The 26,063-nt window shown below is 33.0% G+C and overlaps 2 protein-coding genes and 1 long non-coding RNA gene across 5 annotated transcripts; 2 read left to right on the forward strand and 1 right to left on the reverse strand.

The window, feature by feature from the left end:
- The first annotated feature begins 207 nt into the window (after positions 1-207).
- LOC105124616 (uncharacterized) lies at positions 208-666 on the forward strand. Its single transcript, XR_842092.1, has 2 exons — positions 208-408; positions 522-666. It is a non-coding gene; the product is annotated as an uncharacterized LOC105124616 (long non-coding RNA).
- Positions 475-13,532, reverse strand: TSK (tetratricopeptide repeat (TPR)-containing protein). 2 transcript variants are annotated; one of them, XM_011024707.1, is made up of 20 exons: positions 13,150-13,532; positions 11,636-12,433; positions 10,994-11,170; positions 10,730-10,821; positions 9,599-9,697; positions 8,930-9,408; positions 8,789-8,832; positions 8,443-8,703; positions 8,020-8,164; positions 6,991-7,107; positions 6,203-6,303; positions 5,936-6,056; positions 5,626-5,735; positions 3,586-3,697; positions 3,267-3,371; positions 3,117-3,183; positions 2,861-2,981; positions 2,615-2,785; positions 1,436-1,553; positions 475-1,355 (listed from the first exon to the last, which is right to left on the reverse strand). In XM_011024707.1, the coding sequence occupies exons 1-20, from the start codon at positions 13,426-13,428 to the stop codon at positions 817-819; spliced, it is 4,056 nt and encodes a 1,351-aa protein (XP_011023009.1). In that variant the 5' UTR covers positions 13,429-13,532; the 3' UTR covers positions 475-816. The 2 variants fall into 2 exon arrangements, with proteins under 2 accessions (XP_011023009.1, XP_011023008.1); XM_011024706.1 differs by having other exon boundaries at positions 8,020-8,167.
- Positions 13,533-20,754: 7,222 nt separating this feature from the next.
- On the forward strand, positions 20,755-22,665 carry LOC105124617 (glucan endo-1,3-beta-glucosidase 13-like). 2 transcript variants are annotated; one of them, XM_011024709.1, is made up of 4 exons: positions 20,755-21,011; positions 21,236-21,574; positions 22,154-22,184; positions 22,326-22,665. In XM_011024709.1, exons 1-4 carry the CDS (start codon positions 20,957-20,959, stop codon positions 22,399-22,401), a joined length of 501 nt encoding a protein of 166 aa, XP_011023011.1. In that variant the 5' UTR covers positions 20,755-20,956; the 3' UTR covers positions 22,402-22,665. The 2 variants fall into 2 exon arrangements, with proteins under 2 accessions (XP_011023011.1, XP_011023010.1); XM_011024708.1 differs by having other exon boundaries at positions 20,757-21,011; positions 22,337-22,665.
- The last annotated feature ends 3,398 nt before the right edge of the window (positions 22,666-26,063 follow it).

The following is a 26,063-nucleotide window of genomic DNA, read 5'->3' on the forward strand; positions in this document are numbered from 1 at the left end:
TTGGACATACAAATCTTCATCGGAACTCCATGGCTTGGACACCCCAACATGTTTCCTGTTTAACTGCAAGAGTTAGAAATAAAGTATCAAAAGATGCAAATATAGTATGATCACAAGCCACCAACTTTCTCTGTTTCTAAGGTACACTACAACGATCATGTGATCACATGAATGCAAATGCTAAATAGTAGCTTTTGTTAAAGTGCCTCGAGCCCCTCACTAGCCTAGCCCATTATCCATGGCTGAAGCATTTTATAACTGATGAAAACATCTTCCGCTGCTCCACGTATCATCAAAACATTCTTACGGGTTCAAGAGTGAAATATAAACTACAGCCCGTCATCATATGTAGTTTCAAATTTCAATGAAGTCGCACCCTCTGCATAGCCAAGAACATAATCAACAGACATTCTAGAAATAACGTTGCTCATGTCAACTGCCTCGTTTAATATTTGCATGAGACAGGGTCAAATATCAATGAAGGCGCACCCTCTGCATAGCCAAGAACATAATCAACAGACATTCGAGAAATAATGTTGCCCATGTCAACTGCCTCGTTTAATATTTGCATGAGACAGGGTTTACACAAATATATATTTGCACTTATGTGATATTCAAGTAAAGTTGTATACATAAATTAAAAGGATCAATTGTAAAGGAAATCCATAAAAAAATTGTTGATATCTACAGTGGCATTCGGCATAGCATTGAAAATCTCGAGTGTTGATTGTGTTATTTATAGTAAACTTCTATTTGCTGCAAAAGTGCCTGGTGATCACCTGCTGAGAGATAGATGGGAGTTCCAGAAACAACGAATCAATCCCTTCTGCAGCAGGGTTTTGACCTACAGCATTTGTTTGTTTCCATAGAGAAATGGATTGTCTGATCCTCAATGTGTCTCCAAGCCAAACCATTTTCTAATCTAGATGACCATGCAGCGTACAGAGCTTCTGCAACTTGTGTTGTGAAGCCATTGCTGCCCAATTCCATGAATTGCAGCTGCTTTGCCATACTGATGGCAGTTGTAAGCTCTTGAATGAATTGGCATTCTAACAAAGAATTCTTTTGACATGAGCTTGTGCAACTGTCATCAAAGTCAGATGGAGCAGCTTCTGCCCTGATAGGACCATCTTCACTATCAGCCACTTCAAGCTGATTACATTCAGTGTTCATAACACATACACCGTGCTTGTGCGAGTCGCTTTCCTTGGGCACACTCATCTTTGATTCAGATTTATTTAAGTCGGGTTGCAAGATGTCTGGGCACCACCCTTTAGTCGAGTCATACTGTAGCATGTATGTTTTCTCCAGGCTGGCATTATCAGCAAGATGGAGCTCTTCTAGACAGTCATTTTCTGCACTCATTAAAACAAAAGAAAGAAATTAATAATATTAATTGATAAATGAACACTTCAAGGGACTTTTTTGTAAGAACCTGCAAGTGCTTGAATCATTTGAAGAATCCCAGTGAGCCCCAGTTGACATTTGTTCAGGACCAAAACTTTCAGACAGCATTGTGGATTTGTAAGCAATGACACCATTGCATTTGTTCCCTGCGTCCATAATTCATAATCAGGTTAGCTCAAATTTACAAAACTTCTGATCAAGTATCTGAAGTTCAATTCCAAAGGGGAAAAGGGAAAAAAGACATGACATGACAGCATGGAGCAGATAGAATTTGGCAATATTCTTGCCAAGAGCAATTTATTATGAATAGCTCACACAATCTACTTTCACCCCTAGATCTCAATGCATTGTGATCTGTTACCAGACACCATTTTCCTTCTAATTGGTATCAGGTAACTAGAGTTCATGAGCAAAAGCAGAAGAGCTTCACATTGATGACAATTAGAGACAATTGCTGTACATCAGATGTGTGAGCACTAAGACAGCCCCATGTGGTAATTAAACCAAATGTCTTGTAGAATTGTTTTCGATATTTTGGCTATTTGCAAGAGAAAACAAAGACTACAGGATGCCAATCACCGTTGGAATTGCTCCTGCTGTAAAGTAGATAAGGGCCAAAAGAGGTGTGGTTTCAGATGGTGACACTTCAAACCAAATTAGACTTAAGATGACCTCAGATAGTGGATTGGCAACATGGAGCTGAACTCAGAAACTAGATGAAGCAGGTTTCTTGTTAGCAAAAATACACGGAGTAGCTGTATCTTTTGTTGTTCTTTCACTCATAAGATATCAACGAATTCACTTCTACTCAGAACAGACTGAATTTGTACTCTGAACCAGCAACTTTTAGGCAAATATAAAATATATGGTTTAGAAAAGACTTTAGATTAAGAGAATCAAGATCAAGAAACAAGGATCTCAAACAAATTGAGTCAATCACACAGATCAAATATAATTGAACCACCAAAATCAAGTTCATCTCCAGGGAGTCAAAATGTCATACAATTTGTCAAGTTTATATGTGACATTAACTGTTCACAATGTGAAGACATTGTATCATGAAACTGCTCAGTACACATCTACTACCATACTATTTACTTCTCTCTAGGAACATAATTTCTGAAGAGGCAAACCAAGCTGAAGAATAAAAATAGCAAGTTTAACATCAGAAAACATGTAATTATCATAAATTCAATAAAGAGCAAACCTCTTGCATAATAAGATTTCCAGCAAGGTTCAGCTCAAGAATACCACAAATCAGAGTATCGGTGCTGAGCATACGAGTATATGCAGGCATTAGCCCGCAGTATGACAGGTCAAGTTTAACAGACTCTTGAGACCCCTCAAACAATGATGCAGTTAATTGTAGTGCCCCATCCTACAAGTAATATCAATTATTAGAGAAAACAGGATGTACAACCAAAAGTTCCACAGAAAGTCAACTGTTTCTCACAGTTCCTATGCCAGTGCTCCCAAGCATTAACCGTGACAAACATGATGTTTTAGCAAGCTGGCAGAGACTATCAACAACAGGCTTGGTTAACTTTAACCCACTCAGATTCAGTGCTGCAAAACTACAAACAAGAAAAATTCCAGGCTTTGTGAGAACTTATTCAGAAGCTGAAATCTCATCCATGAACTATGCAGGAATATATAGGGAATTTATAGATGAAAAGCACTTCGGAATATGGAGTTGTATTGATATAAACCTTTTCAAGGTGGCAAGTTTGGCTAGTAGATTAATGATAGCGTTTCCAGATACAGGGTTATTATATCCTGTTGAAGCACAAATTAAGTAGACAATAAAAAAGAAATAAACTAAAGAATATAATATAGTAAATGAGCCAAATATAGTGCACCTATAGAAAGTTGTGCCAAGACCAAGCTCGTATTTAGTGCATCAGCCACCTTTTGAATTGTTCTTGTTGTTATGGAACAACGCTCAATATTCAAGCTGTATAGGGCTACAAAACAAAAGGAGCATTTATGAGCAAAACAAATAAGGATATGTGGGGGAAAACAAATGCTAGCATCTTCAAGCATACACAGTTGATGTTCAACACAGATCAATTCAACAAAGCCCTTGCTCAACCCCTGTAGGTGCACTCCAACACAAACTCTTTCAAGGAAAACACGTTAATAATAATTTACTATAAGTTTTAAAAGTATGATACTTACCTCTGCAGTTTTCCAATATGGTTGAAAGGTAAGATCCACAAGCATCAGTGAGATGGTTTCCAGAGATATTAAGAACTTCCAAGCGAGCAAAGAGAACAGGACATTCACAGATCTGAAGATTACAAATTAAAAGCATATCAAGAGCAGAAAAAAAAGGCATCGCCAAATGTAGTTCCAGCCATCATGAAGTTAGAATATTCTGAGCATAGAATTCAGTGTTCATATCAAAACCAATAGAAGTTCAAGTTACTGCATTGTCTGGTATGGAGGATGTTTATGTCCCTCTTGGACTCACTATATCAGGTATATGAACACTGACATTGCAATTCTTGGAATATAGAATGGTTCTATTCGCCTCTTAACTTGCACTTGGTTCATTCTAGTAATTCATATGATATATAAATTTGTCCAGAAAGTTCAAGGTTTCTAAATTGCATTTGAATCGCGTTAATCTCTTTTCTAAACTATTGCCTTTGAATCGCGTTAATCTCTTTTCTAAACTTATGCATGCTACTTATGGAATAAAATTTAACATTATAAGGGGGAAAAAAAAAACAAAGGCATTGAACTCTTATATATTGAGAAGATGCATCGCTGCTTACCTATGCATGAAAAAAGGCTTACAACAGAAGCCAAATCAAGTGTATCAAACCAACATGAACTTAACAAAACCCAAGTACACTATCGAATAATCAGGAAAGAATTGAACTACATATCAAACAACTTCCATAAACATGTAATTTATTGAACTATCATATTGTTTCTGGACAAACTTCAAAAATACCCCTAACCATATAGGCAGTCTCAATGGTACCACCAAATAATTTTTGGTATCAATTTTACCCTCAAAATTTTAGAAATTCTCAATTAAGAACTTTCATCCATTTTTAAGGCTTTCAATCCATATTTCCACCCAAATTGTACTATTTTTTTTTTTTTTACAAAACAATATCATTTTATAGGAAACTTAATGTTTTCTATTTAGTATTCTACCAGAAGTCCTTAATCGAGAAATCAAAATAGATTACAGGTAAAAGTGAAATAAAAAATAGTTTGGGTGCAAAATTAATAATACCTCAAAAACTTGGTGATATATTTGATGTTTTCCCCAATTTTTTTTCATGTTTTGACAATAGTTTAACTCCCTGGAGCATATAATATTTACCAGTTCAGTGGCGAATAACCAAGTTCAAAGGATGCACAAGTCTCAAGATGTTAAACCGATGTCTAAATGTTATGCTTGACAACCTATTAATTGCTTTTACAAAATGAGATTTCTCCGCTAGTTAGTGAACTACCAACCGTACATAAAATTGACCATGTAAACATAATTTGTATTTAATTGCATTCTTTTTGGTTCACGTATTCGCCATGCAGTTTTTTCCCTGACTTTTAATATCTTTGAATTCATTCTACTTACTAGAAGTGCGCTACTTAAGTTCTATGTATCACTTCCAATTGATTAACATCAAATTTTCCAGACAACTTGTCCCCAAATCATAACGTCATGAGCACATGTAAAAACTAACAGCAATAAAAAACCATGGCCTTTGTACAGCTTTGTTATTTAATCCTCCAAGATTGCAATATCCAAATGCCATGTTATTATTTGCTGAAAGCATGAGTTTTTGGAATAGGAAGTTTTAAAGCAACATCAGGTTGTAAAATTGCAAAAGATCTCCGTCACATATGCTCCGTTAATTTCTTTCTTAAGTATGGGCTTTAGCTGGACCTAAAACTGATGTCATTTTAAAGAATTAATCATTGATGAGATAAATTAATTTTGGAGAGAGCAGATTGCAGCAGTGAAAAATGCAAACTTTATATACAACTTATTGGTAGTAATTGACAATGTCCAGAGTACTTTAAACAAGTAACCACAACATTGCCATCATTTTGTGTCCGGATTTCCCAGTTCCACGTTTGAAATTGGTTGAGAATGCAATTCCTTCGGATTTGAGAGTCACGATGAATGCTTGAGAATAACCAAGCAGGGGATAGAATACTCTAAATCAATATTAGGCTGTACAAGTTACATACCTGAAATAAAGCAGATGGACCAAACCGATTACAATGCAAATCCAAAGTCAAATCACCGTATTTTTGCCCTGTTGTGAGAAATTGTTGAAGTTTCTCCATTGTTCCATTCCCTGAGAGACAATAACCAATGGACAGCTAATATAAGCAGAGCAGAAAATTGACGACCCCTCATTCCTTTAAGAGATAACAAGGAAAATGATGCAATAACAGCTTTTTTTCTGAGAAGCATGCAGAGACACAGTAAGCATGCCCTTTGTAATCCAGAAACAGATCCATATAGAAGTTACGATCAAAAGCCAACTATCATTACCCAAAAAATTATGGGAAAGGTCTATCACGGCAACTGTTTTGTGGGTATGCAGGGCATTCAACAGTGGAGTTACTGATATATCTTGCAATTCACATTCAGATCCAATGACTTCATCCTCTACCTGGCACACGAGAAATGAATAGAACAAAATAGAAACCAATTTGGATATGTATAACTCGAACAGATAATGAGATCCACTATCCTGCCATTACCAATAAAACAAGATCCCCCTTCACCAATCAGCTCCTAACCTATCCCCATGCTTACCTCTGAAATGTATAGTTTCTTAAGCAACTTCATATTAGGTGCCTCAGATAACTCCTCGCAGCAGTCGATGTACAGCTTCATCAAGCGCTTTTGAACCCAACCTGTTGTTTCATTGAATAAAGAACATGACATTAGGAAAAAATTTGAAATGAAAAGAATAAAGCAGCAGCATCTACTTCGACAGTTGCTGAATATGGTTATGCTGCCTATGCCAATTATGACTATCTTCGGTAAATTACTAGATAATAAGAGAGCAAAGTTGAAGATCAATTTTAGAAAACTGTTCTGGTTGGATTCTCTTCCAAAGTAGTATTTCTTCAAGCATCAGGCAGAAATATCATTTGAAAGCATGCAGTTTTATTGATGCCATTCTCATTCTACAGCTCTTATATATTTCAGTAGTAAAATTCCTCAATCAGGAGGATCCTTGTTGGCCAGAATAATGTTCAACACAATTTGTGCCAACTTAAGTTAAAATCTTTTTTTTTCCAGTACCTCTATTCTAAAGTACGTTATTCCGCAACTCATTGTGAAACTGATCCTATCAAGATTGTTAATGATTGCCCAAAAAGTCCCTCAAGACTGTCAACAACAATGCAACATAAAGTATCAATAGTTTCCACTGACTATTACCACGTACACAAGGCCTGAACTAAAAAGTTAAAATATTTGAATTGGGGAGAGCATGACGAACTACATTCACCATAAGAATACTCAAGATTCAAGGAAAATAAAGAAGCCCGGAAAAAATATATCATGGAAAGGAAATTGGAAGTTGTAACACATACCATTAATGGAAACTTCTATTAGGATATTTCCTTGATCACCCTTGAGAGTTTCAAATGCTTCCATGGAATCTAGAACTCTTCCATGACATTTCATATGCTGAACGATGGGCAAGAGACCTAATGAGATAAAATCCACGTGTTAATAGAAGTGATGTAACCAAGAAAGGAAAATAATACCGTTAAAGAATAAACATGCTGGAGAGTGAAATTTCTTCTAATTAAGTTGTTGCAAGAAGGTTTTTTATTTATGTTTAAGAAAATAAACATGTCGGAGAGTGAAATTCCTTCTAATTGTGCATTGTTCTTCGCTCTTTTTCAATTTTTGCATGACAAGAGTAGGACTTAAATTAATTTTTGCATGACAAGAGTAGGACTTAAACCCAAGACTTCACTTCCTCTGCATTGGGAAAGTACTGTTGAGCAAAACACCCAATCAAATAATGGAGAAAAAAAGGGAGTCTATGCACAGTTGAGACCGTAGCAAAACAAAAGGCTCATTGTCATGCAATGTAGGCCTATGCACGTGCTACGTACAACAAAGGAGCCTAAGCTTCATACGCTGGGCAGTAAAAAAACTTCACTATGCATATAACGTAAAGCATATATTTGCAACTCAGCATGGGCACCAACGACGCCCACCATGGGTCATTTTGATGCCAAAATCAGCTGCATTGGAGCAACACAGCCTTCACAGAGAGAATCTCTCTGCCAACTCACTTTAGGAATACACATGACATGATTTCCACTGCAATGCTGCCAAATTGTTTGTTGTCTTTTGAACAGAAGAAAGAAATAAAAAAAGACTTGTGCTCGCTGCTCATTGTTAGCCTTTCTAAACAATGCAGAATCATGTGTTCGAAGGTGCATTTAAATCCATTTTTGTTGCCATTTAATATACACTCTGCCACTCGTAAATCAAATGCAACTTGTTTCTTTATTGTTATTTATTAGATTTGTGGATTACAACTCATGCCCTAAATTATGATTGTCAGAAAATTAAAGCATATAAAGTCCAACAGTTATGCCCACCTTTTGATCTCTTCTCTGTAGGAAGCTGCAAATAGTACAAACAGGCCAGCTCAACAGTCATGGACTCAATGCTCAATTTATCAAATGCGAGGTATGAAGCTGCATCTACTTGTATCAGGTCATTGTCAATTCTGAATACAATACACTGCTGCAGTCAGTACAAGAGATCGTATTAGCAATTTACAGCATCAACCAAATAATTATATAGCATAGGAAATACAGTGATAAATAAGCATTCTTCATTATCTCTATCTCCTAAAAGATGGCCTTTATCTAGTTCCATAGTAAGCATCTAAAGTTTGAAACCAAGAGGTTGCAGATTCGAGACCTACTTCATGAAAAATTGATGGAGAGGAGTGTCTCTAAGATCTCCCTTGTAAATTATAATCGTAGGACAATTAATAATACACATGTAACACTCACATTATCATCATTCCCAGAATTGTGCAACCTGAGATGGGCAGCATTGTTTTTATGCATTAAGTTCTCAGAGACATCACATTTGGAGCCACTAGCAGCAAGATCGCATGCAAAAACAACTTCATTGTTGCTTGAAGATCTGAAAACTTTTCCTTTGGGAGTCACAATTTTTGGGCTCTGAGATTTGTATGAAGAAGTGCTTTCTTCATTGTTATTGGGATTCCAGGAACTGGTAGCACATTTGGAAGCAACTGTTGATACACCCTGCCAAATAAAGTGTAAAGCAATTAACAATCAACTTCACAAAGGAAACAATAAACTTCAGCTTTTGATCTATCTATTTTCATACCTGAAATGCACATGCAGAAATAGCTGGATTGCTTGCCCCCATAACTGCAATTAAATAAGTACTTCAGTACTAATAGAAATGAAATTTTAGATCAAAAATAAGTTCATCATTCCTGATTTAAAAATAATAATTTAAACCCACATCCATTAGAAGTAGCAACATCCTCCGGTGGGCATCTATTGAGCCTTTCTCTGGAGCAGTCTACCTTATCATGCATTTCATCTTCATCATCTGAAAGGACTATTCTAATACGTTTACGACAAAGAACTGTCTGCTGATCACTAGCTGTTTTGGAAGAACATTTTGGAGAGGCTTCAGTTGGCCAAGTAGAAGTATTATGCATTTCTTCTTGAGTTGACTTTTTTCTGGGAGAATTTTTATGGGACCGAAGGAGTGAAATCAGAGGTAAATCATCATTCAACCCTTCAGCACCAGCTAAAGATTTTGATCTTGCAGAACCAGATTTGTTAATTTCTTGGAAGCAGGATGAATTAGATCTACAATCTGACAAGTGATCATCCCCTTCTGTATCAGTCTCAGAGCAGCAATCCGTTGCCAAATTTTGCCTTTCAAGCTCTGTGTTTTTGGACTTTAACCTCTCAATTTCACGCTGCAACCTCCTACAAAAGCAAACCTTTCTTTGAGTAATAGTACATATTTGTGCCTCTGCAAGAAAACCTTCAAACTTCAATTTACTGCAAGACTAGTGTTTGGGTTATCAACTTCTAAAGTTGAAATTCCTAAGCCATCAAAGCTAATTCCAAGTGGCTAGCCTAGATTGATGAAAGGTGTTGCATAATCCAAATTTACCTGGCCTCTTCTTCATTGTCAAATCTTATCATGTGGCTATAGTGCATGTTCTCTAATGCTGAAAGCTGAACAGAGGGAAGTTTAGCATTAACAGCAATCCTGCATAATAGGAAAACAAAAAAGTGAGGCTCCTAAGAAATAGGTACAAGTAGACAACCACAAGACAATTGATTTCTATGCTAACAGAATGATTTAGGTGACCCTCACAGGGAATAGTCTGAAATTTATGTTCCCCGTCCTTCTATTTTCCTTTGTTGTAACTCTTGCAAATTCAAATTACTAACATAGCAAATGGGTGTCATTCCAGGCCCATGTAATATTCACCAACAGTTGAGATTCTTGGCAAATTCGAGTTTGCTGCTTCGCCAACCAATACCAAACTAGTATCTATTCTGTTTAGCACTTCAGATGCTTCTGTTGCATATAATTTAAATCCTTTAGCAGGTCATTTCCAACAAGCCTTGTATATAAAGGAAAAGGCATGACTTTTGAGGTAGCTAAAGCATTTTGATAATGATGATAAGAATTAATAAATCAAATAAGGATGATATGAGAATGATAAGAGAAAAATAATCACGCAAAAATTAAAAATTTCACAGAATTTAGTAATGAAGCATTTCAACAGGGAGTATCATGGAGAAGCCACCTTTCACATAAACCCACCCCCCTTCCCTTGAAAAACCCATATCCTGACTCTAAATATAGGTTCAATCTAGTTTCTGAGGAGAAATCCAGCATAAAAGAAGATCTTTCATAATTTGTTTAAAATGATGAACACATCAAAGCACCTTCCTAACAATATAGACTAGATGCACCAATGGCATTTGTCTTTGGTTACATTCTTAACCGAACACTCCAAATACTGCTTACAAAACAAGCAAAACCCTGTTTCAAAATACTATCCTCTTATCGTATTGAAAACAGCAGTATCCACATGCACGCTTCCCAGTTTGCCCACATGGGCTGCATTTGAGCCTTGTATTACAAAACAGGATGTACTTTGTAAATGCTGATATGCCTAAAACACCAATACTGTCATAAAACACCAATACTGTCATGCTAGACACTCCATGAATCTTCTAATTCAAACGGAGGAATTGCTGAGAAAAACAAGGTGTTAGAGAAAACTACCTATAGCCCTCTTCAAATGCATTTAGAGCTCCCATCCAATCACCATCACAATCCAGAACATCACCTATATTAATTTTTGCTAATGCTTGACCCTGAAATCAATAATAGTTAATAGTTAGAGCTTTGACAGTCAAAACATAAAGTGCGTTTTGACTTGCATTTGTGTCAACTCTTATACCAAGTAGCTCAAGCTAAATTGAAAGGCTCCCCTCAATCAACCATAAGTTCATTAACAGGTATACAGGAGAACTAGCACAAAAGTACCTCCAAGTTGCTGATTGACTTGTATGTCTCCCAACTCTTCATGAACCATTTAATGGCTTTCTTGAATTTTCTGAGCTTCTGGTATGATTCTCCAAGAAGTAGAAATGAATCGCCCAGCTTCTCTTTATCACAGAGTTCACTAGCTATTCTCTTCTTCCTTTTTGCAAATTCATGATGCTAGACATATAACATCACAACATTGCTTAGTTTAAAATCACAAAATAGAAGGGTGGGGGGCAGAGACACATGCCATGTATAATCAATTTGGTGGAAAGTTTCTCTTTTGCCTAAAAACAACATACAATAAAAAATAGAAAGTTACTTTAACAGTTCAAAATATGTAAATGACACCATACTAAATCCTAGCTCAAACAAGTTAATGAAATTTAACTAGATCTGTTTCAAAAATATCTAAGAAATTCAATTTCTGTTAACTTAGGACAGCATTAATGTGGAGATTCTCTCTAAGAAGAGCACAGTGAGATGATCAAAGCTAGCAAGGGGACACATAAAATTAATGCATCTCATGTAAATATGTTCCCAATTTTTAATGCAGTAAATAACTATTAGAATATGTTCCAAGAGCATCTAGATATTGGCAAAGCTATTAGAAGTTTACAGTATGTATGGTAGAGCAGCTACCTTTGACCATGCAAGTATAATGCTCGACTTCTCAATGAGGCAGTCAAGGGATGCATTCTGCTGCAGCAAACACTTCCGCTCATGATGTGTTCCCCTTGCAGTGACTATACTTCTAGTTAACTTTTTGAGATTCTGCTCTTCTTTCTTTAATTCATCCATCACCTTCATAGCTTCTCTTACAGTTCCAATATTATGACCAATTTCCTTGACCAAAGCATCCTCATCTTCCATGGATTTTGCCAGATCAAGTGCCTTATGATAGCAAAGATTTGCTTCCTCATACTTTTGAGCTCTGTAATGCAATTCACCAAGATTGATGTACCCTTTTGCCTCCCCTTGGCAATGCCCTATTCTATTACAAATTCTAATATCTTTTTTAATGTGTTCCTGAGCCTTATCCCACACCTTCAGCTCCATGTAAACATTTCCAAGATTGTGATGGAGCCTGCTCCGACCATCATCATCTGCATCAACTTCTTCCTCATCGCATATTTCTAGTCCTCTAGTAAGTATTTTCTTGGCTTCTTCCAAGTTATCAAGATCCATTTCAATCATTCCTATATTATTATGGGCATCTATATATTCTTTGAGGAAAGACGATTTATTAGTATGTGGATTTTCCTTGAGAGACTGAGCTAGCTTCATGGCTGACTTGAAGTACTTCTTGGCATTCCGGATTGAAGAATGGTCATTGTCAGATTTTAAGAACATTTCATGGTATGTTCGACCAAGCTGGGTGCTGGCTCTTTGCTGTTCAACAAGGTCGTTGGCATCCTTGGCAAGATCCAAATGCTTTTTCTGCAATGATGAATCACCTTTTAATAATCCATATTGATAACAGATCCACTTACTTGCAACCTTTGCTTTTAAAGCAGAAATTTACTCAAAGTTCACAAGTAAATCCGTCTATAACCCTTTATTTAAATATTTTTCAAAGTTTAACAACCCGGCTTTTAGACAAGTCATAACTTCCCATGATCCAAAAACTGAAGAGCTATAAACAAAACCCTCTTGATAGTTTAAAACGCCAAGAGAAAAAGAAGAAGAAGAAGAAGAAGAATCACCTCCATTCAGCTATTTCTATTAATATCCATTCCAGCAGACATTTCAAAACCCACAACTCAAACCATCATAATTTCTCCCATTTTCATAGAAGCCAACAAATTGTATAAAATTTACAATTTAATCCTCACAAATTATACATTCTTTTCAAAAAAAAAAAATCCAATTTCCTTCAATTCTAAACACCCAACACACCCCCGCCCCCCAAAAAAAAAAAAAAACCAATTCTCCTTTTATTCTATCAAAAAGAAAAAAAAAACAAAATCTGACCAGAATCAAAAACTAAAATCACAAATTAGAACAAACAAAACCCCCTAATTCCCCTCAAAATTTTAAACTTCCAGTCAATTCCCCTCGCCCAAAATCCAAAACGCACTTCTCATTTTCCAGAAAACAGAATAAAACCAAATTTTCATTTTCTCAAAAAAAAAAGTGATCCAATTCAATCTAACCTGGTAAACCAAAGCATGCTTGAAATCATGAAGTCTGAGATAAACATCTCCAATAGATTGACAAGTAGGCAACAACTGCTTCTCAGGCAAGTACTTGTTCGAAATCTCATAATCTATACGTAACCATTTCAATGCCTTCACATACTCCCCTCTGTTCTTATACATATCTCCTATCAAATTTGCCCATCTTGCTTCCTCTTGGTGATTCCCTACTTCACGCGCGTTAACAAATGCGCGTTTCGCTGTCTGCATTTCTTGCTCTTCTTTGCTTATCGGCATGATGGTATTTGTCGATGTTGAGCGGAGAGAAATGGAGGATTTGGGATTTTAGGGTTCGGTGTTTTAGATAGGGGATTTTGGGGTTTTTGAAAGTTTTTATTTTGGTGCGCAAAAATGAATTTTCCCGCCAGAAGTAAAAGTGAGTTATGAATTTAACAGCTTGAGGCCCGGACCACGTTAAGGCATCTGGGCCCATAACCTTTACAAATTAAATTTTACCGTTTATCATAGATATTTTATGAGTTATTTTTTTATATTTATTTTTAAAAAATCAAAAATTAAAGAAAAAATAAAATTCATCATGCACATAAAGAGATAAAAATATCTCCATTTAAATTTTTTTTCTACTTTTACTTATTAAAAAAAACTTAAAAAATAACTAATAAAATATTATTAGTTATTCTCTCACATAAAAATATTGGAATTGATTACTTAAGTTGGATTGAGTTTCTATTTGAATTGGTAAGATATTGACTTTGCTAAATCTATTCATTTATGATAAAGTTTTTAATAATTTAATTGATCAGTTAAATTTAATTTAAACTCGACATTTATTAAAAAAAACATAACAAATATTATTCTAATAAAAATAATTAATCTGAAATGATTTGTAAGTTTTTAATGTATTTAATGTATTTTTAAGATAAAAATATTTTTAAAATACACCTAAACACAAATTTAAAACATAAAAACAAGCATCCTCGATTAATTGAGCTTAAACATGTTATAAAATGCACATCATAAAAAAAAAAGTGTTTAGCATAAAAATGCCAATGCAATAATGTTTCACGAATCTCTCTGTCCTTCACCTTGACCTCTTTAAATACACTCGAGAGGTGAAAAATGGGATTTGGCTTGAATATTTCAAGTGGATCTCCAGGCTGAAGGGAAAAAAAACATACTCCATTTACACCATAATTTAATAATTAAGCTCAATCATAACCCATCAATTCGTTGAACTGAATTTTACTTTAAATTAATTTAAATTTTAATTTAATTAAATCTAGTTGAACCGATTAAACTTGGAAAAAAATTAATTAAATGGAGAATTGTTATTTTTTTATAATTAAGCTCAATTATAACCCATCAATTCGTTGAACTGAATTTTACTTTAAATTAATTTTAATTTTAATTTAATTAAACCTAATTAAACCGATTAAACTTGGATAAAATTTAATTAAATGAAGAATTGTTATTTTTTACAATTAATCTCAATCATAACCTATCAATCTGTTAAACTGAGTTTTATTTTAAATTGATTTAAATATTAATTTAATTAAACTTGGATAAAATTTGGTTAAGTGAAGAATTGTTTTTTAAAAAAAAAACAACATTATTTTATTAAAAATTAAAATTACATTATTTCAAAGTTGATCTGATAATTTCGTGTGGTAGGGCGGTCTCATAATTATGATTTTCACTTGATTTTGTCCTCCAAAAGAAAGCATCTAAACTTGACAAATATTGAAAAAAAAAACAAAAAAAAAAACATTGAGGCATTCAACTAGTGAGTGCACATTCTTCTGCGACAGTCTTTTTGTTGCCTCGTGAATAGCTTCGTGCCTTCTTTCGGATATCTCTTTCATTGCCTTCTGATACTGTAGTTCAATCTTCTCCATCTCCCTTCTCGACTCCTCATTGTCATCCTTAAAACATGAAGAGGAAACATCAGATGTGTAACCAGAAGAGGTGATTCCATTAATGCTTGCATTTTTCAAGCTGTTCCCATCAAAATACCACTAGATAGTTCTGAATCTGTGGACGTGTATGAACTGAAGGAGAGCCTTTTATCATTGAATTCACTAGAGTTTGCCGAAACATGTGACAGTTCTCAACGCCGGTAATGGATTCTGGCCAACAATATCATCAAGATTGGACATCAGCTCATCAGATTTCACTGCACTGGGACTCTCCCCAGTTGTTGGAATCGACCCGTGTTCAAAATATTATAAAGATATCTTGTTTTTCCTTATAATTTTTCTGAAATAAATATAATAACAGAAGTTTTCCTTTTCTTGTGATTTTTCTGAAATAAATAAATAAATATATATAATAACAGAAGTTTTCCTTTTCTTGTGAGTCCGGGCCTGTGGGTTTGAGCCGGGCGCCCGTCAATATGCTCGTGAGCTACTATTCTAGCTATCAAATTAATCGCCTTTAAAAAGTAAAATTACCTATGGTGACAACACCATGTTTAAAATAAAATAATTTGTTTTAATTACTTAAAAATAAAAACAATATCATCTTTTGCAAACCAAGAACACGTCTTTCCTCTATTTAGCATATCGTGGAAAACAAATCCAATTACCACCTACCCAACAACTTATGTCCACTGGGCACATGAAATGCAGTTCCTGTAGCTTGCAAGGTTGCAAAACTATTCTAGTATTTGGAGTGTTTGGAAGGGTAGTTCTAATTTTTTAAAAATATTTTTTATTTGAAAATATATTTAAATAATATTTTTTATTTATAAAAAAATATTTTTACCATCAACACAGTAAAATATTTTAAAAATATAAAAAAATATTCCAACATAGTAAAATAATTTAAAAATATAAAAAATATTAATTTTAAATAAAAATTTTGAAATTTTTTAAAATACAAAAATATATAGTTCTTTGAATCTATTTTCGTGGTGGAAACCATGCGATTTGATGCCAAAACTTTAAAAAAAAAACAAGGTGTAAACATGCATAAAATCACGAGACGAAGCTAATGGAAGACAACTATAATGCCTGCACTGATTGACCAACAAGTCTCAAAAACGCGTATCAAAGTTTATTTCACGGTGCTAGTGCTTCTCTGGTTTCTTGTTTACTATGGTGAATTTATAATTTTATTTGTAAAGTTTTTTTATTTTATAAATTTTATTTTTATTTACATAAATATAATAGTGTCGCGTATAAATTAACAATAAATTACAATTCATATTAAACTAACAAGTTTAGTGTTTATTTGGTAATTCACGGTGATTTGTCAAAATTATTTTTTAATTAAAAATATATTAAAATGATATATTTTATTTATTGTTTTATAATTTATAATTAATTAATTAATTTTAATATTATCGTATCAAAACCATTAAAGATAAATTTTTTTAAAAAATATTAATTTAATTTTTTTTGAAGCAAAAATTAATTTAAAAAACAGATTCATTATCAAACAAGACTTAATCGTGAAGCAGAGGTAAGCACGAAAAGAAAAGAAGGCAGTGCTAAGCAGCAGCTTGACTGTGCTACAAGCTATGATGGAATTGAAACACTACTTCCTGTGTCCACATGTTTTAATGAGTGAATTTCAACAGAAAACACCATGCTTTACAAAAGTTCCGAAGATCACAAAATCATGTCAACTTGGGATTATTAATTGCTTCCTGCAGAAACTTGGTATGATCCTGAAGCTTTAACTGGACAGCTTGAACAACATTCCCCTGGCCCCATCAACAGGCATTAAGTAGCTGATTTAAGCTTAGCAATATATTCAAATTTGAGAAAAGAAAAGTGTTTATCTGTTGTATATTCTTGAGGTTCTCTGTAATCTCTCTTTAAAATTAGAGGAGCCTTCAACAAAAACAAGAAAGGGAGTCGTCTGTTCTCCTTAATTTTGTGTATGGGCCTCGGACAAAATCAAAACTAACAAAAATCTAAGTAATTTATAGGAATTCAGTAGGCCCATTCAATAGAATTTTGTTGTGTTTGAGTAGGCCCATGTCAATGTTTTATATTCAAAGCAAACCTCCAACAAAAATCTAAGTGTTTTTTTCATAACCCATTTTCATTAAATAAATTACATAATTAATATATAATAGATGTAAAATATGAATAATTTCCCTCGCATTAACAAATGCTTTGTTGGATTATATCATGACATTGAGGATCAACATGTGACATAAAAATCTATATATATAGATTTCTAAACGAATATAGAGTCTGGTCGAAATCGGATTTGCTTTGTTAGTGAAGAAGGTCGGTACCGGTAGTCAATTGCTGCGAAATGTTGTGCTCTTTTTAATAAAAATTGACAGATTTTTGTTCAGAGTTCATGTTTAATGAAAAAGATGGGTAATCAACTACAAAATACGTGCAGGTTTATGAAACGAAGCAGAGAAAGCAACTGGGAATTGAAGCAGCCGGTAGTGATTTTATTTACTTTATCCACAGTAATCTCAAATCTACTATTATTACTTCTAGATCAGACTTTTTTTTGTGCGTGTTTGTCTGGTTTATCTGGTAATTTGGTTAGTTTGAGGTTGTCGTTTAATTATTTTTTCTTGTTTTTATGTTCTTTTACCCTTTCATGAATCTTTATTCTGCAATGAAAGTTTTACACAGATTGCTAATAAATTAGTCTTTCAATCACTTATTAAAACAAAATAATAAAGAACACCAAGTTAAAAATTAAGATATCAAAGCTAGTGCGCTTAAGGGTCGTTGCCTAGCAGTTCTGACAAGAAATTCTCTGTTTCTACATCTAAGTTCGACTATTTATGTGTATGCTTATCATCTTCGTGATGTTTTATATGTCTGTTGGACTTTTAAGGTATTTTCTGATAAAAAATTCTCTGTTTTTATATCCAAGTTCAACTATTTATAAGTACGCTTATCATTTCTGTGATGTTTTATATATTTATTGAACTTGTAAGGTGTTTAGTGAGTCCAGAAATTAGTTATAGTATACGTAAGCTGGCCAGAATATTTCAAGTTATTAAAAAACAAAAAAAAAAGATAGCAAAGATTGTAGTAGATTTTTTTTGAAAAAAAACGCCTTAGTTGATTAAGATATTAAAGCTAGTGTGCTTAAGGGTCGTCGTCTACCAGTTCTGACAAGAAAATTTCTATTTCTACATCTAAGTTTGACTATTTATGTGTATGCTTATCATTTTCGTGATGTTTTATATGTTTGCTGAACTTTTAAGGTGTTTTCTAACAAGAAATTCTTTATTTTTATATTCAAATTCAACTATTTATGAGTACATTTATCATCTCTGTAATGTTTTATATGTTTATTGGACTTGTAAGGTGTTTAGTGAGTCCAGAAATTAGTTATAGTATACGTAAGCTGGCCAGAATATTTCAAGTTATTAAAAAACAAAAAAAAAAGATAGCAAAGATTGTAGTAGATTTTTTTTGAAAAAAAACGTCTTAGTTATCCAGCCCCTAAATTTTTATTCTATATTGCTCCGAACGTTCTTAATGTTGCATGTAAGCCCGTGTTATTGTTTGTATATATTTAGAAATATATATATTAGTTAAATTCAAATCTATTTTTTTTTTCTCATTTTCAATTTAATGAAAGATAAATTTGTCTATGGCTTTAAATAATTTTTGCATAAACACCTTGTGCGGTACGTCCAAAAGTTAATTAGAATTTATAGAACTCTATCTTTTCTCATGTGATTTTTTTTCCCTTCATTCATGGATCTTCAGCTGAACAGTCTTAAAATAAACATCTTCAAGAATCTGCTTTATGGGCAGATATGGTTGAAAGCTGTGGCTTTTGTCTGTGATAAATTGAGCTGAGAAAGGTATGTCGTCGTAACTTGGAAAAGACAGACCCTAAAATGCTTTTTGTTGCTGGACTCTGCCGCTCTGCCTTAAAGATTCAATGCTATGTTTATATTTTATTTTTATTTTTTAAAATTAATATTTTTTTAAATGTTTATATATCATTTTGATTTATTGATCTTAAAAATAATTTTTTTTAAAATACATATATATATTATTTTAATATATCTTTAAATAAAAAATATTTTAAAAAATAATTATTATTATATTTCCAAACACTCTCTACCTGTGCTCCAATCCCTATAGGTTTTGAGGGCTTCTCAATTTCTCCGCAAATTTTTTGTTTGTATCAATTACCTCCCTGAGTTTCCATGGAAGTCTCAATTCTTCCGTTTGGTCCATCTCAATTCATGAAGCTAAAGGATCTGACCATAAGTCATTCTTTGTTTCTCAATTGACCTCCTGAATTTCTTAAAAATATTAATAAAAAAACTCATTCTTCAATTATATTAACAATCTTGTTTTTTCGATTATGGTTATATTATCTTTTTTTTTTGTGCTATATTTCTCAAATTTATAAACTTTAAATGTTAGAGAAATATTGATAATAATGCAAAGATAGAGGTGGACAAAAAAATTAAAAAACCAATTAAATCAAGAAAACTAAAAAAAGTAATTGAAAAAACTTAACTATGAAAAAACCCGATTAAAATTTTAAAAAACCGACTAGTTCGATTTCAGTTTTATAAGCTTGAAACCAAAAAAATTGAACCAAATTCAAATCGAAAAAACCCGAAAAAACGGAGCCAAATTGAAAAAAATAAAGCAAAACTAAGAAAACCAAGCCAAATCAGTTTAAATCGGTTTTTATCATAAAAAACCAAACCGAACCGAAAATGATCACTTATAGCAAAAGGTCAAACTATAAGTTTTAAATATTTTAATGAAATCATAACAAGTTAGCTTGACAACATCTTTTCATATTCTCGTTTTCAAATAAAATAATTAAAAATAAAGAAAATAGTATATTTCTAAACTATATTTTTGTACAAATCATAAGTTATCTGATTGAAAGAATTAATCCATTTGACATTTAATTTTTTTTATTAACATGGGTGTTTTGGTCAGTTTAGACACATTTCAACTAATTTCATGAGTCTTTAAGCTAACGAACATATAGACCTCCAGTGGTTTTGAAATTTATGGAACTCGAACTGTTGACCTCCAAGGAGTAGGAGCAAATTTAAAGCTTAATCAGTTGAGCTCCATCCCTCAGGATTTGATATTTTTTTTATTTTTATTAATATGAGTATCCATGCTAGCTAGCATGCACTTATACTAATCTTACATGCCCTGAAGTTAAAACCATGTAAATTTTCAGTAGTTTTGAGATTTGTAAGACTTAAATGAATAATTTTTAAAAAATAAACTCAAAATCTGACCAGTTGAACTATATCCCTCAATGTTTTTATATTTAATTTATTGATTGCATGAGTGTTTGCAAGGCTTTTTTTAATATATATTTCCATGAAACAAGTTTTATTAATTAATTTTAATATTATTGAAGGATGGATATTTGATTAAAACTATTTTTAAACTTATCATGAATCCGGTCAGTTCAACGGATGGAGATGGATTAAAGGGAAAAATTCAGGGGGCAAACAAGATTTATTTATCTTTATGGATGCGAAAGCTTGAATTTCGTACGAGCATTTCATGGCATCTGCAAGCCTAATATGGCCTGCCAAAGGCAGCAAGCACTTTAGACACTGAACAAAAGTAGTAGTATTTCTTGCATCACACTACTGTCTACTGTGTTAAAGCCCCAAAAAGGAAAAAGACGTAATTTCCCTTGAAGAAACTGCTGGATTCCCTTGAAACTCTCCTAACAATACGAATAAGATTTCTTTATTAGTACTGATATTACTCCCTTTAGCACCGAGAAAGAGAGAGTGTGTGTTTGTGTTGTCAGTCGAGAGTTAAGACTTGAGAAGAGTCCTCGTTAAGGCTTCAAGAATTTTACAATGAGAAACAGAGTGCTGGTTTTGCCATGTCTCTTGCTGCTGCAATGTTATCTAGGTATGTTTTCTCCCTTGTTTTATGTCTTTGCCTTGGTTATGTCTGTGGTTTGTGGGGCTAACGTTGAATTAATTTAATCGTGGCTTCTATGTTGTAGTTTTGTACATACCCTTCCTCGAATTTAATCATTAGTTTATATCATGAAAATATTATTCTAACAATTGCTAATTTGTTCTCTTTCTGTTTTTTTTTTTGGCCCTTTTATTTTCTTTGCCTGAACTTAGTCCTGACAATGGAGACTGCAACGCAAGAGAAAGCAGAACTTGCGATCCCAGTCATAACATTGTCACCTCCAGAAGGCAACACAACTTTTCTTGGTGGCACAACATGGTGTGTAGCCCTGTCAGGTGTCTCTCAAATTGATTTGCAGAATGCATTAGACTGGGCCTGTGGTCCAGGCATGGTAGATTGCAGTCCAATCCAAGAGGGTGGAGCGTGTTTTGATCCTGAAACGCTAGTTTCTCATGCCTCCTATGCTTTCAACAACTATTACCAACAAAATGAGAATTCTGAAATTGCTTGCAACTTCGGAGGAACTGCCGTTTTAACTAGAAGGGATCCTAGTAAGAAATTTTTTGCCTTCACCTTCTTTTCGTTTACTTTATTTAGTTGTTCGTTCTTTTCTTGATGATGAACAGAAGAATAGAGTAGAACTTGATTCCTTTAATGAGGAACCTCGAATTTATGCATCAAATATGCCCTTTGGTTTCTATTAATTTTGATGAGAATGATACTTGGAAAAAAAATGGGAACAGTGTTCTCAGCAATTAGACTTCCTTTATGTTTCTTCAAGCACACGCCATTTTGAAGTAGGACTCTCACTTTATGTTGCTTGTAGTCATTGGAAAATGTTGACCAATTTTTTATTTTTGAAGATTAGCTAAACAGCAACCTAGCCAAAGAATTATTAGATACTCTGATCTGCAGTAAGTTTATCACTTTGATGCATAGTTATAGGACCCCGATCCAGGGTTGACCTGGCCCAAGGCTCGGGTTGCAGATCGTGATCAACCCGACTCAGCCTGAGCTAGGTTCTCAGTATGTAGATCATCGACTTGAACTGCCAAGCCCACCCGTTGAGATAAACCAGGTATGTTACTACCATTGGACCATGACTAATCTACCCCATTTTTAATGTGCAGGTCATGGAAAATGTAGCTATGCTGCACCTGGGTATGCTCTTCTACTTTTGTTTCTCTCTCTCTCTATATTTATTCTTCTTCACACGCTAGATTCCTCTTCTTCTATAGATTAAAAAAAAGTGTGTGAAAGAGAATCGACATTAACATTCTAAAGTGAAACGCCCTTTTGGAGGGTATTTGCAGGTCTGCTGCCATGTCGCCAGCACCTTCTTTGCTCAAGGGGCGCAGAGCAAACTTTATATGGTTGAAGCTTGCTGGGATTTTTCTGCTTTTGTACTTGAGAAGATGATTATTGGCTGGTTAACTTGTGAATGAAGCAGATGGTCATTGACTATGTCCCTTTACCAAACTTTATGTCATGGGAATCCATAAGAAATAGGGCTTAAGTTGCATGGTTTCTCTCTATTTTGCCAAGATTAGTACTTCGTAATTGGAATTTTCAAAGTTAATCATATCTTTGCTTATGCTTTAGGAATCTAATTTTTGTTTATGCAATCAAATCTTCCCTCTTGTCCCTCCACATCTCCATTGAACATCTCCATTGAATGTTTACGAGCTTGCTTGTTACGTTTCTTTCTGTCAACGTTATCTACATTCCTTATGTCAGTTGTGCCTAAGATTGCAAGGTTGTGGCTTAGGTTTTGAAATTGTGGTAGGGACGATGATTTAAAGTGAATTTTATTTAGAAATATATTAAAATATAATTTTTTATTTTTTAAAAATTATTTTTAATATCAACACATCAAAACAATCTAAAAATATATAAAAAAATTATTTAAAAAAATAAATTTTTTAAAAACATAATATACACCACGTTTCCAGATACTGATATATTTGCCACGTACAGCCTATATATAATGTTATTATATAATTTTTTGTGCATTAGCAACAACCATAATAATTTATCTTTTCATTAGATTTAACCAGTCTTGTGCGCATGTTTTGATCCGATTGGAATATATTTTTTCATCACACTTGTAAAAAAAAAAAATACAGCATTGGCAATGTTTCTTGCACCACCAAGGAAAATTATAAATTTGAATTGCAGAGATGATGCATGCCTTTAATAAAATAATTTGGTGCCAAGAAAAGTTATATTGATAACTAAAATTTGAGATGATTCAATTGATTATTTAATTAAATAATATCTCAAATATAATAACATTTATTAAATCTTAATTAATTTTAATTAAACTTAAAGAAAAAACTAGAAACAATCATGAAAGACATAACAAAAATAGGGTCTGCTAGTATAAAAAAATGATATCATTCAAGATAAATTTAAAAATAAATTTAATTATTTTATTTAAATAAAATTAACGATAAAAATAATTCTATAAAAACCCATAAGTATAAGCAATATGGCCCCTTGTAGCCTAAAACAATAGGCAAACATACAAGGGCTTGAAAGAGTAGGCCTAAGAGTGTGAGAAATATGATCTTCCTGTCTAAATCACTTTTTTGGAAAAAATAAAATAAAATAATGGTATTCTATTAAAAAACAACAAATATTCTTTTTGTGATTAAATAAATTTTAAAAAAAATCATGATAAATTTCAAAAAACGAGTGCTTTATAATATAATAAAAAGGCTATGAACTCATAAACAAATTAAAAATTGAATGTTACTTAATATTTTTTTTATTTGAATGAATCCAACAGTAAAATGCAGAAAAAACAAAAAAAAGAGAGACTAGCCTATGCACATGACCATTAAAAAAAGGCTTGACCCACATGCCATGCCTTTTTTTTTCAATACTAGAGGGCAAACAACTATTTTCTTGAAACAATCCACGTAAGTTATAAGTCATTTACTGTTTTCAGATTTCAAGAAATGAAGGGTCACCAGAAAACAATGGTTAAGCTATTTAAAAAAAAAAAATTATTTTTCAAAATATTTTTAAGAAAAAAACACTTTTTAAACACTGTAATAAACCCACACATGATATCAAACAACCTAAAAAAATATCAAAACAACTCGAATTCCAAAAAAAATTTAACCCCTAGATCTATAACAATAAGATCAAAGAATTATCGATCATTTCCGTAGATAGAATAACACCTATAACAATTTTCTCTATTTTTAACTATAATACAATAATTATCTTTCTCTAATCTCAAATCAATATACTAAAAAGTAAAGAAAATAAAGTTTTAGATCAAAAATAAATTTTTAAAAACTTGAAAACCTTTAAATGTATCAATTGAAATGTATAAGGACCAAAATCAACTTTTCATGTCTAGTTTAAAAGTGCAATTTGTTTTTTTATTTTTTTCATTTTAATCCTTCTTCTTTCAATTTTGCTCATCTTTATAAATACATTAGACCTCATCGTCGATCAATTTGGCCATCACATGCTCAAATCACACACAAAAAGTTTGATAACAAAAAAAATCACTAAATCCACAGTAATCTATAAGTTTTACATAGAAAAACCTTTACCTCTTTTAGTTTTTTCATAATTCCTAAACTATTAGTTAGTGATATAGAACTTCACCCCCTTGCAACTTTTATCATTTCATCCGCACAACAAAAATAATCTTCTCATAGTTAACTGGCTCGAATCATCTCTTCTTTTTCAAAAGCAATGGCCTTTTGAAAACAAGCGTTCATTCCACCCGGTACAAAGTGACTGATAAAATATAACTTCATCTGTTCTCCCATTTTTATCAGCTGCCAGATAAAGTTTTTTGTCACAGGACTTTGACATTCAATTGGTAGTGCTTTGGAAATTGATATCACCCCAGGACTGGCTTGAATATTGACTGCTTCCAGCTCAGTTAGATCCCTCTAACATCATTCCCTCTACCAAAACCTTTCCTTTTTAGACAATCTCTTTCCTTGATATGCAACACATAGTTTGTCACATGTATTTTCTTCTTCAGCTAGCTATAAAGCCTTAACTCAATGCTCAATGCATCATTTGAATTGATTGTATCCTTTCTTAAATCAATTCTTACCATGTTTGATATCATTAAAAATGACATTTACTAATTTTGCTTCATGGTTTATTCTTGCTATAACGGATCTCAACTACCTCAGGAATTAAAATAGAAGAACTGTTCAGGACATATTACAGACACTGATCAAGCGACACATTCACATTCACATTTGGTGTCCCTTATGAAGAGTGGTCATAGAAAAAGCTCACATAGACCAATATCACTTGCCAAAAGAAATGCTTCAAGCCTCGATAGTAGAAGAAACAATATAAAAAATAACAAACACAAGCAATACAAATTATAATGAATAGGGGGTATTTTTTGTTATTAACATGTTTTTTTTATTTAAAGATGGGTGAAATAACATAGTTTAAGAAAAATTAACAAAATAATATAGTTTGTAAATGTCACGATTGAAAAACATAACATTCTTGCTTGTCGTTATTGAGAATCGCACCGTTAAAAAAAAGAAGGAAATGGCCCATTGACACGATCAAAAGATTGATGTCTTTTTCCAAGTGCAGGAGTGTCGAAGTAATAAATAACCCGACAAGACCGGGGTCGAACCATAGGGAGGTTAATTGTATAAATTATAGATAATAATAATACAACAATAATAACAACAATAGTAACAATAATAATAATAGTAGTAGTGGTAGTAGTAATAATAATAAGTAATAATAAAGAAGAAGAAGAAGAAGAAGTTGATGAGAACTTTAACATGTTAGATTAACATAAGAATTAAACAATGATAACAACAAATGTCAAGGTTAGAGGATCCATTAATGGTATGTCAAATAAGTATAGTATAAACTCTTATTATTCAATTGGAAACTACACACAAAGGATGTTACAATCAGATTATAAATTGTTAACATGATTACATTAGTTATCTTATTCGATTATTGCTAATGTTTGTAAATGTTGTCAGGCATTCATGATTATAACTTATGTTAACAACAAATCAA

Source organism: Populus euphratica, unplaced genomic scaffold, assembly GCF_000495115.2.
Source record: "Populus euphratica unplaced genomic scaffold, PopEup_1.0 scaffold35.1, whole genome shotgun sequence".
NCBI classification, from domain to species: domain Eukaryota; kingdom Viridiplantae; phylum Streptophyta; class Magnoliopsida; order Malpighiales; family Salicaceae; genus Populus; species Populus euphratica.

Excerpts from the sequence above, each read along its gene's own strand:
- TSK (XM_011024706.1), bottom strand. The coding sequence starts at position 13,428 with ATGCCGATAAGCAAAGAAGAGCAAGAAATGCAGACAGCGAAACGCGCA. Across the intron at positions 8,168-8,442 it reads ATTCTGGGAATGATGATAAT|CAGTGTATTGTATTCAGAAT; the intron begins GTGAGTGTTACA and ends TACTGACTGCAG. Across the intron at positions 7,108-8,019 it reads TACAGAGAAGAGATCAAAAG|GTCTCTTGCCCATCGTTCAG; the intron begins GTGGGCATAACT and ends TTATCTCATTAG.
- LOC105124617 (XM_011024708.1), top strand. The coding sequence starts at position 20,957 with ATGAGAAACAGAGTGCTGGTTTTGCCATGTCTCTTGCTGCTGCAATGT. Across the intron at positions 21,012-21,235 it reads GCTGCTGCAATGTTATCTAG|TCCTGACAATGGAGACTGCA; the intron begins GTATGTTTTCTC and ends GCCTGAACTTAG. Across the intron at positions 22,185-22,336 it reads TGTAGCTATGCTGCACCTGG|GTCTGCTGCCATGTCGCCAG; the intron begins GTATGCTCTTCT and ends GGGTATTTGCAG.